The 12753-nt window shown below is 34.6% G+C and overlaps 1 protein-coding gene across 1 annotated transcript; it reads right to left on the bottom strand.

Moving 5' to 3' along the window:
- Nucleotides 1-8065: 8065 nt before the first annotated feature.
- Nucleotides 8066-12317, bottom strand: LOC117108487. Its single transcript, XM_033250505.1, has 3 exons — nt 12183-12317; nt 11663-11774; nt 8066-9195 (listed from the first exon to the last, which is right to left on the bottom strand). The coding sequence occupies exons 1-3, from the start codon at nt 12243-12245 to the stop codon at nt 8975-8977; spliced, it is 396 nt and encodes a 131-aa protein (XP_033106396.1). The 5' UTR covers nt 12246-12317; the 3' UTR covers nt 8066-8974.
- Nucleotides 12318-12753: the final 436 nt, after the last annotated feature.

Below are 12753 nucleotides of genomic sequence, written 5' to 3'. Positions count from 1 at the left end.
AGATGTGTATAAGAGACATGAGTATGAGAGACGAACGAAATGATACAATACTAGCCATCGTGATTCTATATTTCGAACTTTATTCGTTCATCTTCAGCAATACATTTAGGCCTATGTACACAATCAATACCGTACTTATATAGGCCTGCAACAGCGTGTACCAACTATGTTACAAATAACCAATCATATCATATTGCAGACATTTTAACCAGTCGCATTTGAAAATTTAGGGTGAATTGTTCCTTTTAATATTATTGTTATTTTGGCTAATTAACAGATGTGCAAATAATACAATTGACAATATTAATGTAAAATAATTTAACTCTTACATACGGTACCAAATAAATAAAAAAATTATAATTAAAAATTAAATTGGCTGGTATCAATTTAAGGATTTTTGTAGAGATATGTAGGGTCGTGGTGACTTGGTGTTTTCTGGTATGTACAGCACCGTCCGCACTGTCAAATTATGTGTGACAAACACGTGTGATACCGTATGCCAGTAATTTGTTGTTAGGACATCATCACGTCCATATGGGCACTTCGCACAAATCTATCAAATAAAATGTCATGGTGTGGACGTGCCTTAAATCAACTTCAATTTGTAATGAGCAATTCAATATTTTAATTGCTTTTTTTTTTTTTTTTTTTTTTTTTTTTGGTTTGTTTTTTAAATACTTCTAGGACAGAAATTGTTTTACTGACTTTTGTCTGTTTTTTGGTGCAATTTATAGGCATATTTATTTATTTTTTAACAAATGTTAGTGTTGTACAGTAAATTCATGTTTTTATTTGGTTTTATGTAGGACAGGACCCCTTTGGAAATAAGTTTTACTTTTTTTTTAAAGAAAACTTTAATGGGCCATTCTTACATTACCTTTTGTTTGCCCTGCCTTGTGCAAATTCTATCCGTTTTGTAAATAGTTTGATGATGTCAAATAAATTGAACTTGAACATGAACATGATAAATGCCAAAATTGGTCTCCTCTCACAATCGTGCATAAACAACTTCCGACACCTAACATTCCTTTTTGATTTGACAAAATCCCTCTGAATTAATTGAAAAAATTGAATTGAATTAAGTTTATGTTATGCACCTTAACTGACTGAGAAGGAAGAGAATACACAAACCCACACAACCTCCATAACACTGCTACAATGTAGTTATCACCACCCACGCATAAAGATTTACTTTTTTTTTTATTACTTTCACGTCGAGGATTTATTTATATATTTATTTATATATTTATTTTTTGATGAGGCTTTACTATTTACTAATTTCTTATAAGCAAAAACTGACGGCGATTAATACACGATTTCAAAATGTATATCTTACATTCCTGGAAAACCAGGTCACTAAAATTCGGATTTTCAGACCAACGGACTTTCGGACCAAAGACGTTAGCAACGAATTTATGTTGTGTCAATTGCGATCGACTTCCCTTTTGTGCCTTGCGTAAAGTTCGGTGCAGTTTATTCAGCAATCTCCTTTACAAAAAACTATGAATACACAACCTCCTCTACACGGACGATAAACTGTGATAAGCGTTATGTTACTTTTATCTTTTCCAACTTACCAATGGACTGTTGTAGATCGGATTTGACACTCTCCAACAGAGAAGCCTGGCCCTCAAGATAGCTGGCTAATGCAGGTAAGCACTGGGGTATCTGTTAAAGAGCATGACACAACTTTTCGATATTGCGTATAAAGAAACCTAGAGAAGTTTTGTTTGCAATTTTGTACAGTGAAACCAAATTATAATCGATTCTTTACAGCTTGACCTATTGTAAGGTTTTCCTATGATAACAAATTAATCGTTTTTTAAAAAGTATTGATGACCTTCGAAACGTACCACCTGCACAAAAAATCAACAAAATTCAACCTAGTATATCGCAGTGAAAAATTTAAGGTAAGTTGCTTAAATATTTTAGTCACCTTATGAGATTTGTAAGTTAACAATAATGCCTTATAATGCCTACAATAAGGAGAGAGATTGACGCAGAAAATTGAAGCGGTGAGAACTAAATTAAAATTAGGCAAAAATAATTATTCACTCAAAGAAAAATCCATTGCTGATATTAAAAATTCTAGTATACTTACTTGGGCTTCACTTGGATTAGCCAAGAAATAGGACAAAATATAGAGGATGAAAAAGACGTTCATAATATCTCAACAGGAAGAATTTTACTGAAACGAACTTGGTAGATTAAGAAAAGCAAATGACGCATCATAAAACATAGTTCATATATTATTCTCTATATGAAAATAAGGTCGTAGTCTGAACCGCGCATGCTCGTATCAAGTTCATTTTACATAAACAAAATACAATTAAACAAAAATATTTATGTTGATTGACATTGAATATCACTGGATACGAAAATGAGCAGTTCAAAACACGAACTGGCTTATTGTCAATACAATAATTGTTCATTCGCTGCCCCTCGTCACATGAAGTTTAGTCACGCATTTTTTGGCGTTCTTTATTTATTTGCAAATTGGATTATCACTACTGAACTTCCAATAATTAAAAAATACGATAAATTAAATAATACTTTAAAAAGTGACATTGTAGAATACAATGTTACTATATCAGGGGAGTTTAGCGGAGGGGTATTCAGGTATTAGTCTAATACCTTAAAAATTTCAATAATATGCTTTCCTTATTTCGACAAATTAACGAAAACAGCGACATTTAGTATTATTACGGAGATTTTACATTATAAGTGACACAATTTGCCTTCCATAGGAGAGGTATTAAAATTGTCAAATAATTACCTCTTTTTGTCAAAGAAACACATATGAGGTAGGCGAATCGCAGAGAAAATATTAATCGTTGCGAAAATAGCAATGAAGGTATTAAAATGTGCTAGGAGTATGGAAGGCATCTAACAAAAATGTTATTATTACTTTTTTTGAAATCCGATTGCAAAACCGTACGTATGCGCTGCTAGCTAGGACTAAGTCGGCATGTAAACACTATTATATTCTCAATGATTTTATGGCAATGACGATCAATGATTTTATGGCAATGACGATCAATCAAGGCCTTAGCCTTATAGGCCTTAGCCTTATAGGCCTTAACCTTATGGACTATTATTAATTATTCAAACAAACTGCTTATATTGCCATTTTAATCAATACAGACCTAGGCCCTCCCTAACACCTAAGCCTAGAGACTTAAGGTAAACTTAGGCATAGAAAGATTTGGCGCTGCAGTTGAACTATTTTAAAAATACAGATTTGTATTGTTTTACGACATTCTTTTAGATACTAATAATCCCTGCAGTAGTTAAATAAATCACTACCCTACTCCCCACCGAGTGTGATATATTCAGTAAGACAAAGTTGTATGTATGCATGTATGTATGTATGTATGTGTGTATGTGTGTATGTGTGTGTGTGGGGGTGTGTGCGTGCGTGCGTGCGTGCGTGCGTGCATGCGTGCGTGCGTGCATGCGTGCATGCGTGTATGCGTGTATGCGTGCATGCGTGCATGCGTGTATGCGTGCATGCGTGTATGCGTTTATGCGCGTATGCGCGTATGTGCGTATGTGCGTATGTGCGTATGTGCGTATGTATGTATGTATGTATGTATGTATGTATGTATGTATGTATGTATGGGTGTATGTATGTATTCATGTATGTGTGTATGTGTGTATGTATGTATGTATGTTATGTTTGGTTATGAACGTGACAAAAATGAAGGACAGGGAAAACTTAAAATTAGATAGCATAAAGTCATGTTTAATTATGTTAAGAAAAAATATTTAAGAGAACGAATTAATAACTTTAGAAAGAGAGAATCACAGGGTAAAATTTTTAAAACTGTGGGAATCGTTCATAAATTGTCTAACAGTCACCTGTGTAATATGAAATTAACAGATAAGCTGGTATCGTTTGCAGTCAAAGGTAGAATGCAGTTATTACAATGCCACTCGTTGTTAAATCTTTACTACCCAAATGCTTATGAAAAAAAAAGTGAAAACTTTGTAATAACCGATACGAAACCGTGTCTCATGTATTAAATGGAGGTATGAATCTTAGAAAACACCATATTGCCCATCATGATCGAATAGTTAATTATATTGTCAGAGAATACTGTAAGATTAAATTAGATAAAGTACAAGTGTTTGAGAACCAAATAGTAAAAAGTAATAAGTTTGGTCTTGATGATGATAACCAATTGCAGGCAATAGAACACAGAAAACCTAAATAATTGATAACAATCAAAATAGATGTTACATAGTAGAAATCTCGACACCGTACGATGCATTCCTTGACGAATGTTATAACACGAAAGTAGCATATTATGTTCCAATTAGGGATATTATTGAAACTACAGGATATAAATATGAAGTAATAGCTTGCATAGACGATTTTGGCCAGGGTTGAGTACCCTGGGGTTTAACAAGAAATGTGTGTAAACAATGTCGATATTGCAGTGTAATCGCTATGATTGGTTCATGGTATACTTGGCGAAGAAGGTGTATGGCCATTGATAATTAAATATTGGAACAGAAAATTGTGAACATTGAAAGTATAGGTGCTTTATGTTATGATTTGCTTAAGTGTGTGTAATCCGAGTTGGTGGATCCCCAACATGTATAAATGGAAAAGAGCAAATAATCTTTTATACATTTTTTATTTAAACCATATTTAAAGAGGGTGATCCTTGCAGCTAAGCCAAGAAGATCAGCTGATATTCAGAGGCCCCTCTTAAAGAAAAGTAGAATACAATTCAATACATCCAAACAGATAATTAAACACCTAAAAATTAATTTTTAAAGATTTCACAAATTATATAAAATATATTTATGCACTATTATATATAGGATATCTTCACTAATCAGCTAATCAGGTTTAAAATATATCTCTTAAATTTGCATTTGAAAATAATTTCAATTGTACAATCACGGAGTTTAACAGCAGGAAGCTCATTATATATAATAGGGGAGAGATGGCTGAATGCACGCTGAAAACATTTTAAATTTACTTTAGTAATTAATATGTCCCCTCTGGAGACAGCTCGCGTCCGTACAGATCGGGTACGAACTCCGGACATACGATCAACGAGGTATTTAAGGGCATTGTAGTTAAGTGCCTTAAAGGTGAGACAACCTTATACCGAACTATCTGACGCTCACATACATAATTTTAAGTGTCGTTAAAAGGCTATTGATGGAAGTGAGGTGTGTGCTATGAGTATGGTCATAGTGGCCCTATTTTTGCAATTTTTGAATTAGTATGAGTTGCTGGTACCCCACAATAAGGCACCATAGTCAAAAATTGTAAGGATTAAAGTGTTACTAAATAAAAGTGCAGTGCAAATATTGTATGTATTTTCTTATTCCAACATTCCTCACATCAATTGATTTAATTTTAAGCCGCTGAGGTGTGCCAATTAGCATCACCTTAGTTTTGTCATAATTTAATGTCCGACAGTTAGAAATAAGCAAGGTATTAATGATTTGTAAATCATCATTTTGCCTTTTGTTAATAGTATCTATGCAGGAGTGAAAATAAAAAAGTGAAGTATCATCACGTTAACAGTACTATGTTTGGAAATGGAGGCCAAGTCGAAAATAGTAAATAATAGTGGGCCAAGAATGGACCCTTGTGGAATACCATATTTGACGGTGAGAATGAATATATATATGCTTTTAAATTTAACAGTTTGCTTGCGATTCTAATGGTAAGAATAGAACCATTTATTAGCAGAGGGAGGTACACCATATTGGGGCAGCTTTTCCAGAAGGATTATTATGGTTGACGGTGTCAAATTCCTTCTGTAGATCTATAAAAACTGCCAAGTAAGGCGACCAGTATTCGTGCCGGTACATTTTATTTTAATTTTTAAATTGTATGAGGCCCTGGCCGGTTGCATGTCCACCCAACTTAGAATCCGTCTCCGCCCTTAAACATCGCAATACATAAACAATTAAATACATGATTATCCATTAATAGTAGGCCTATTATTAAATACATGTAAAGATATTATACATACCATGTTAAAATCGATTAATACAAAGTATGTAGTCCTACTAATAATTCGGATATTTGGATGATAATCGATTGGAACGATGACCATTTTAATCAGATTGGCCTTATCATGTTTCAGGGAAACATAAATTGTGGTATGGAAGTGACACGTTATTTAAACAATCAATGAATTTGGTTACCCAAACGTCTTTATATTGGTATTTTCAAACATATTAGACGTAGGCCTATACAATTATTACGGGGAAAGTAAATTTTTGTCAGTCTTTTTATAGTGTTAATAGAACCTATTATTAAATGTTGGAATGTACCTTATAGAATATAACCTGGTACAGATGTAGAGAAAAAATTTTGTTTTGAAATGGTTGAGGCCATAGGCACTGATTGGATTCAAAATTTGGTTTTGGAGTAGGCCTACGGTAACGTCATGCTCCGCTCTTTCTGGAATTTCTTCTTCATTTCTTTCTCTATTTCTGGGGGATAGCCCCTGTGCTCCCTGAATCCGCTCCTGATAACGATTGATTGAATGATTGCAAAGGTAAATTGGAACTCAGATAAATACTTTCATGATTAAACATGTAACTAATGCACGCTGAAGATATTGCACATACGCGGTCTGGCTGGTCCAGTTTTGGCCGAACCAATACTTCAAAATTAATATCGTTTGTATGTCAAAATTGTCATATTAACGCAACATAGTTTTTTTAAACAAAATTACAGTATGGCCTGACTCAGCACACATTACCACGCACAACTCGTAAAGGATACTGTATTTTATAAGTATGCCTAATATATATGAAAATGACTACCAAAAAAAAAAAAAAGAATTTTAAAATAATTTTGGACTTTTCAAACATGCCATCCTAAAGAATAATAATAATTCATATGAATTCAAAAACATGCATTAATTTGCACAGGTATGACTGGTCCTTTTCAAAATATAATATTCCGCAAAGTATGCTGTACAATCACAACATTAATACATTTCATTGCATACATTTTCAAGTACAGTTTGTCATCCAATCATAATATCAGGAAATTCGTGTATATAAATATTAGTTTACAGTAGTTATGTATCTTGTATTGTATATAGCCAAAGAATAAACATTTCAATGGTAATTTTCTGATAAGCTTTACAAACACAATTTTAGAGGGAAGTACGCCCCTTACACAACCTCTAAATCTGCCACTGAGGTAATCACGGTATTAAAATCATCAGTGAATATAGTAAAACACTACAAATCTGCCTCGACTACCATGAAATCAGTCGTAGTCGTCTTCCTGTATTTTTTAGTGTATTGAATTAACGCAGTCAGTATATTGTTTGCAAAGTGCTGTACATTGCAAGTTGTCTTTTTATGATGCATTCACCACGACATCGACACTTTACAAGTTCAAGAACAGCCTTAGGTGCAGGAAGTTCAGTGCATTTCTTTTGAGGTCTGTTGCTTTCTTTCATCCAACCTTATACCAGCTTAAATGTAATATGTAGCCATGTTTTTTTTTTTTTTGTTTTTTTTTGTTTTTTTTTTTGTTTTTTGTTACTAAATCACTAAAGCCAGTGATGATTGAAAGCTTCTGAATAGCTGAAAGTTTTAAAAATGTTTATTTATATTTTTCATTTGATATGATAAATTTCATTTGAAACTGATTTAAATAATAAATGACTAATTTGGGCTTAACGGAACTAACCGTTTGCCCAAAAAGCACACTGGCCAATACATAACTGTAAATAGTAAAATGCTAGGTCGTAGTTGGAGGGACCCCTCATAAAAATGCGTGTTTGTGGGATTTTGGTCTATTTGGTTTTTTTTTTTTAATTATAGAAAATATTACCGTATTTTCAAGGCGTTGTACAGTAGTAGTGTTGCGTAATATTACAGTAGTAAGAAGGGCAGCCTTTGCCTCTCCGGGACACGACGGTACTGGGACTTGACCCCGAAAGCAAATGAGTTACGTCACTGTTAATTAAGTCTCGGTAGTAAAGTGTTGCGTATAAAGCACCTTTAAGGGATTTTTTTTTATTGGTTTAGTAACTCTGTGACAAAAGTGACAACCAAACACAAGTGTTCTTCTCTGGTTTAATTACGCTCTAAACGAGACTATAATTTGCTCTTTTTACTTCGTATAATGTTTGCTTCATCCACAAGATCTTTCATAATTATGTAATGATATAGGCTTAAGTACATGTATAAAAAGAAAAGAACATTGTCCCAAAAAGAACTACTATTTTCTGCTACCACTGCACCAATATAATGACTACTATGCAAATGTGGAGAAAAATAAATTATCTTTATTATTGGTTAATACACGAACCCTTTAACCCTTTAAGCGCAATATCTTGTACGTGTATTAAGTGACTCGTGTAAGAAATGTTTCGGATTTTAATACTTAATATAATTGGGAAGCCTTTCGACAAACCAACTACGAGGTCGCAGTGACACGATAAAACACATTGAATCATCAGATTTCAAGCAAACAAACAACACTAACACGTGCAAGAAAAGTGTGTGGATGTAAATCAGGGCACTCACTGCGCACGACGGCCGTCAGCTGTGACGCGATTCCATGCGGCGCGCAACGGATCGATTTTAATGACGATCCGTTCAGACTACCACCGACAATCAGCAGACGGTGTCGTGTTGTCTAACGCTCACACAGAGAGGAGTTGCATTCGTCGGCTGACGGTCATACGACGCAGTAAGTGCCCAGCTTGAGTGCGCGCGCGTTTGTGTGAGACCAATTGCAAGAAGTCACTTCTTCCCTAGAGTTTTTTTTTTTTTTTAATGGCGTGAGTTTTGACAATAAAACCTGCTAATTTAAAATACTGGATAAAATATACATTAGTCAAACACTATTATTTCCCATGATATTTATTAGTAAGAATACAGCTAATTACATTACCGTACTTAATACTTTGATTGTTTAAAACCACTATGTGTGGCTGTCTGTAATATAAAGCTTTCCGTCTTTCCGTCACTTACAGCACGCTGTGATTTCCAGGTCCCCGATCCAATTCCCGTACTGACCGCAGTTGCCATGGCACTTGATTTTACTATCTCCGAACGTGGCCGGGTGGATGTAAGTAGCGGTTGCGGCGTATTGGTTTATAGCACGCATATGGCCTGCGGAACGACTAAATCCAGCTGGACACGAACCACTAGCCAGAATACAGTAATGACCTGGAGGCCATTTGCCTAAGAAAAAAAAAGCAAACCAAAAAAAAAAACCAAAAAAAAAAAAACATTAAGTATACTTTTACACATTATGTCATATCATCGCAGTTTTTTTTTCTTTGTTCATAAAAAGAAGCAAAAATGATATCTATAATTATCAAACACTGTCCGTCAGAATTTATTTGAAGAGAAGCCATTACAGAAGGTATGTATTACCAAGAGTAGTTAATAAGCACACATCACACCAAAGTAAAAACTTGGGTAGGCCGACAGACCGGTTTATTCAAATCATTCACAATTATAAAACTCAGAGGCCTAGAGAATCTTATCGTTGCATAACCAAGAAAGTACTAAATTGAAATTTAAACTAAATCATGACTTAAGGCACCAGAATAAAAACTCCCCTCTAAAGAAAAGTGTCTAGAAGACTCCGAATAAAAAACACTTCCTTGGCTATCAGCTCCATAAAATGAAATACACCATCAGGCATACAGCGTCGGTTGCCTATAATTTGGTGTGCAGAGACGCTAGTCAAGCATACCACACTTTTATGCACATGGTTGGCTTTATTATATTTGGAAAAGTTAAGCAGTAGTTATCTACGGTGTCGTTGTGGGTTGATAATAAGTATCACCATCTCCGACATGTTTATATATTTCCATTTACTGTCAGCCTACTCAGTGAAAGCACTGCTCCTCCGAGGGACCGTGTATACAACACAATAAATCTACAGACGAAAATAAACTACGGTGTCGTTGTGGGTTGATAATAAGTATCACCATCTCCGACATGTTTATATATTTCCATTTACTGTCAGCCTACTCAGTGAAAGCACTGCTCCTCCGAGGGACCGTGTATACAACACAATAAATCTACAGACGAAAATAAACTAAATCTTAATCTATTTTCTTTAGAATTCGAAGGAAAATGACTGTCTAGTATAGGATTTAATTAAACCAGGGAACAGTCAAATTTCAGTAAGGGAAAGTAATTTCACTGTTCCCTGATTAAACTTAATTTGTAAAATTCGGGTTAAGATATTAATAACTAATCACACGAATTGTATTGAGTTTTTGAATAAAATTAAGTCGCATGTGACGTGTTTGCTTTTGGTAGTTCTTTACCGATTAGCTTCTAAGAAGTTTTAAATATTTCGTTCCTTGGTACAAGGTGATAAAGTATTAATACTAATAGAGCACTAAAATTCAGGAGTATATTGATTTTCATTTTTGTGTGGCGGGGAGAGAGGTGCGCATTGTTTGAATGAGGTTGATTTTACAGTGGCCAAGGGGCCCTACACGGATATTTTTTTTTAAATTTAGATAACAAGAAAAAGTATGAAATAATTATAGGATGATGAGGATGAGATGATGACGACTAATAATGATGATGGTAATGATGTTGATGGAGACAATAGCTGCAAAGTTGCTGGATTGAGGTTTCACACACCCCGCATCCCTACCATTGTTGGGGGCTGAGGTGCGGATTGTCTTGTTTTTTTTTTGGTTTTTTTTTTTTTTTTTTTTTTTTTTTTAGCACATTTGGATATCAGGAAATGGCACTACCATACTTAAAGAACAACCTAAACTTCATTCACCGCGAGAAGTTTTAGATTGTTTATAAGGAGCGGGCACCTACAAATCGGGGGCCCTGGAGATTGGGGGCCCTGGTTCAATGAATCGCCTGAACCTGTGGTAGTTACGCCACTGTTTATTTTGTAAAAGAAACTTATGAAATCAAAGGCGTAAATTGAAATTTAATTTTAAACAAGAGCGGTACTAATCCTGTCTCTTATACACATCTTATGCAATTCTTACTATACACACTTTATAATTATTTATATTTTAAATTACCATGTGAAACGGTACCTATCCTCTCCTATACCACAAGCCTTACTAATCACTCCTGTAAAATGCGGTCGAGAGAATGGGCTAGGCTCACGGATCTAGCGGAGAACTATAAAAACTTTCGATACATGTTCTTCTTGCTCGGAACCTAATTAGGTGGTGTTAACTACTACAGCTTAAATCTGTAGTAGTTTTTTATTTATCTCATTAAGTTTTGTTGATTATTTTTGTTGAGAAAACCTTTATTCTGTTTATATGGAATACCGTACATTCTGAAATAACAGTTGATAGAAATTGAATGATTTAAATTATGTGTGCTGTTTCTCCTCTCATTAAATAAGTATTTGCTGTTTAAGTATAAGTCCCAGTAAAAGTATTACCTTATTATTATCGGATATTCATCAACATTTATGCAAAACTAATGGAAATAAAGTAAGTTATCTTAGATGTTAGCAACCATTTTATGGTGAAGTCTATAGCCATCAATATCATATCGTCCCTAGTTTGTGCCTTGGTAAAGTTCAGTGCAATGAAATAATTCTATGCAGCACCCCCTTTTTAAAATCCCGAATACGCATGTTCCCCTACCCAGACGACAAACTATGATAAGTGTTATGGTAGTTTAAACTTTTCCAACTTACCAATGGACTGTTGCAACTGTTGTTGAGTGCTTTCAAGATCGGATTTGACACTCTCCAACAGAGAAGCCTGGCCTTCAAGATAGCTGGCTAATGCAGGTAAACATTGGGGTATCTATTGAAAAGATGAAAGAACTTTTCGATACTGCGTATAAAGAAACCTAGAGGGATTTTGTTTGCAATTTTGTACAGTGACATGGAATTAAACTTTGCTGAAAACTTTTTACAGCTTGACATATTGTAAGATTTTCCCATGTTAACAAATTTAGCGCCTTTTCGAAAGTATTCGAATTTGAAAATGCACCGTCTGTACAAAAAGCAAAAATAAACTTTGTGCTTACAACCTATAGTAAATTGCAGTGCTTAAATATTTACTTAGCTAATATTGGAGATTTTCATGCTAAAGATGCTAAATTGCCTACAATAAGAAAGAGAAATTTCGACGCAGACAATTCAATTATAATTAGGAAAAAATTACTATTCACCCAAGAATTGCTGGTATTGTAAATCTTAGTTTACTTACTTGGGCTTCAGTTGGATTATCCAGTAAGAAGGCCAAAATGGAGAAGATGAAAATGACCCTCATGATGTCTTTAAACAGGGATAATTTGACTGAAACGGACTTGACGGATTAAGAACAACAAATGACGCACCCTAAAACTTGGTTGCTATATTATTCAGCATATGAGAATGGGTCTTTTCCGGAGCCTGTCAATGAAGCTTAACAACTAACCAATCAGAACAAGCCTAGGAACACGCGAGTGTCTTCCAAACACACGTGTTGTCCAACAAACCCACACAATTGCGTATGTTTTTACGCTGCCGTTTGTGGGACCTTAGCAACAATATCCAAGGGGTGGGGCTTAGCGGTAAGGTCCATTGCCAATGAAATGGAATTAAGCTCTGAATCGCTGCCCTTCGTCACATGGCGCTTAGTCGCGCATGTAGAAAACCATTCGTTTTTTTTGTGCATTCTTCATTTACATGCAAGTAGATTACAACTTTCAATAATTGAAGAATACGAACATTCAATATTACTTAAAAAAGTGACATTGTTGCATACAAACAAAGTTACTATGGTCTCATAGTATATA

This window comes from Anneissia japonica, unplaced genomic scaffold (genome assembly GCF_011630105.1).
Source record: "Anneissia japonica isolate Jap-2015-1 unplaced genomic scaffold, ASM1163010v1 scaffold26_len2425191_cov177, whole genome shotgun sequence".
Classification (NCBI taxonomy): Eukaryota; Metazoa; Echinodermata; class Crinoidea; order Comatulida; family Comatulidae; genus Anneissia; species Anneissia japonica.
Note: the sequence above shows the minus strand (reverse complement) of the source record. Positions and strands in the feature narration are given on the sequence as shown.

Coding starts and splice junctions, on each gene's coding strand:
- LOC117108487 (XM_033250505.1), bottom strand. CDS start 12,245: ATGAGGGTCATTTTCATCTTCTCCATTTTGGCCTTCTTACTGGATAAT. Junction 11,775..12,182: donor ATAATCCAACTGAAGCCCAA/GTAAGTAAACTA, acceptor TCTTTTCAATAG/ATACCCCAATGTTTACCTGC. Junction 9,196..11,662: donor ACAGTTGCAACAGTCCATTG/GTAAGTTGGAAA, acceptor TTTTTTTCTTAG/GCAAATGGCCTCCAGGTCAT.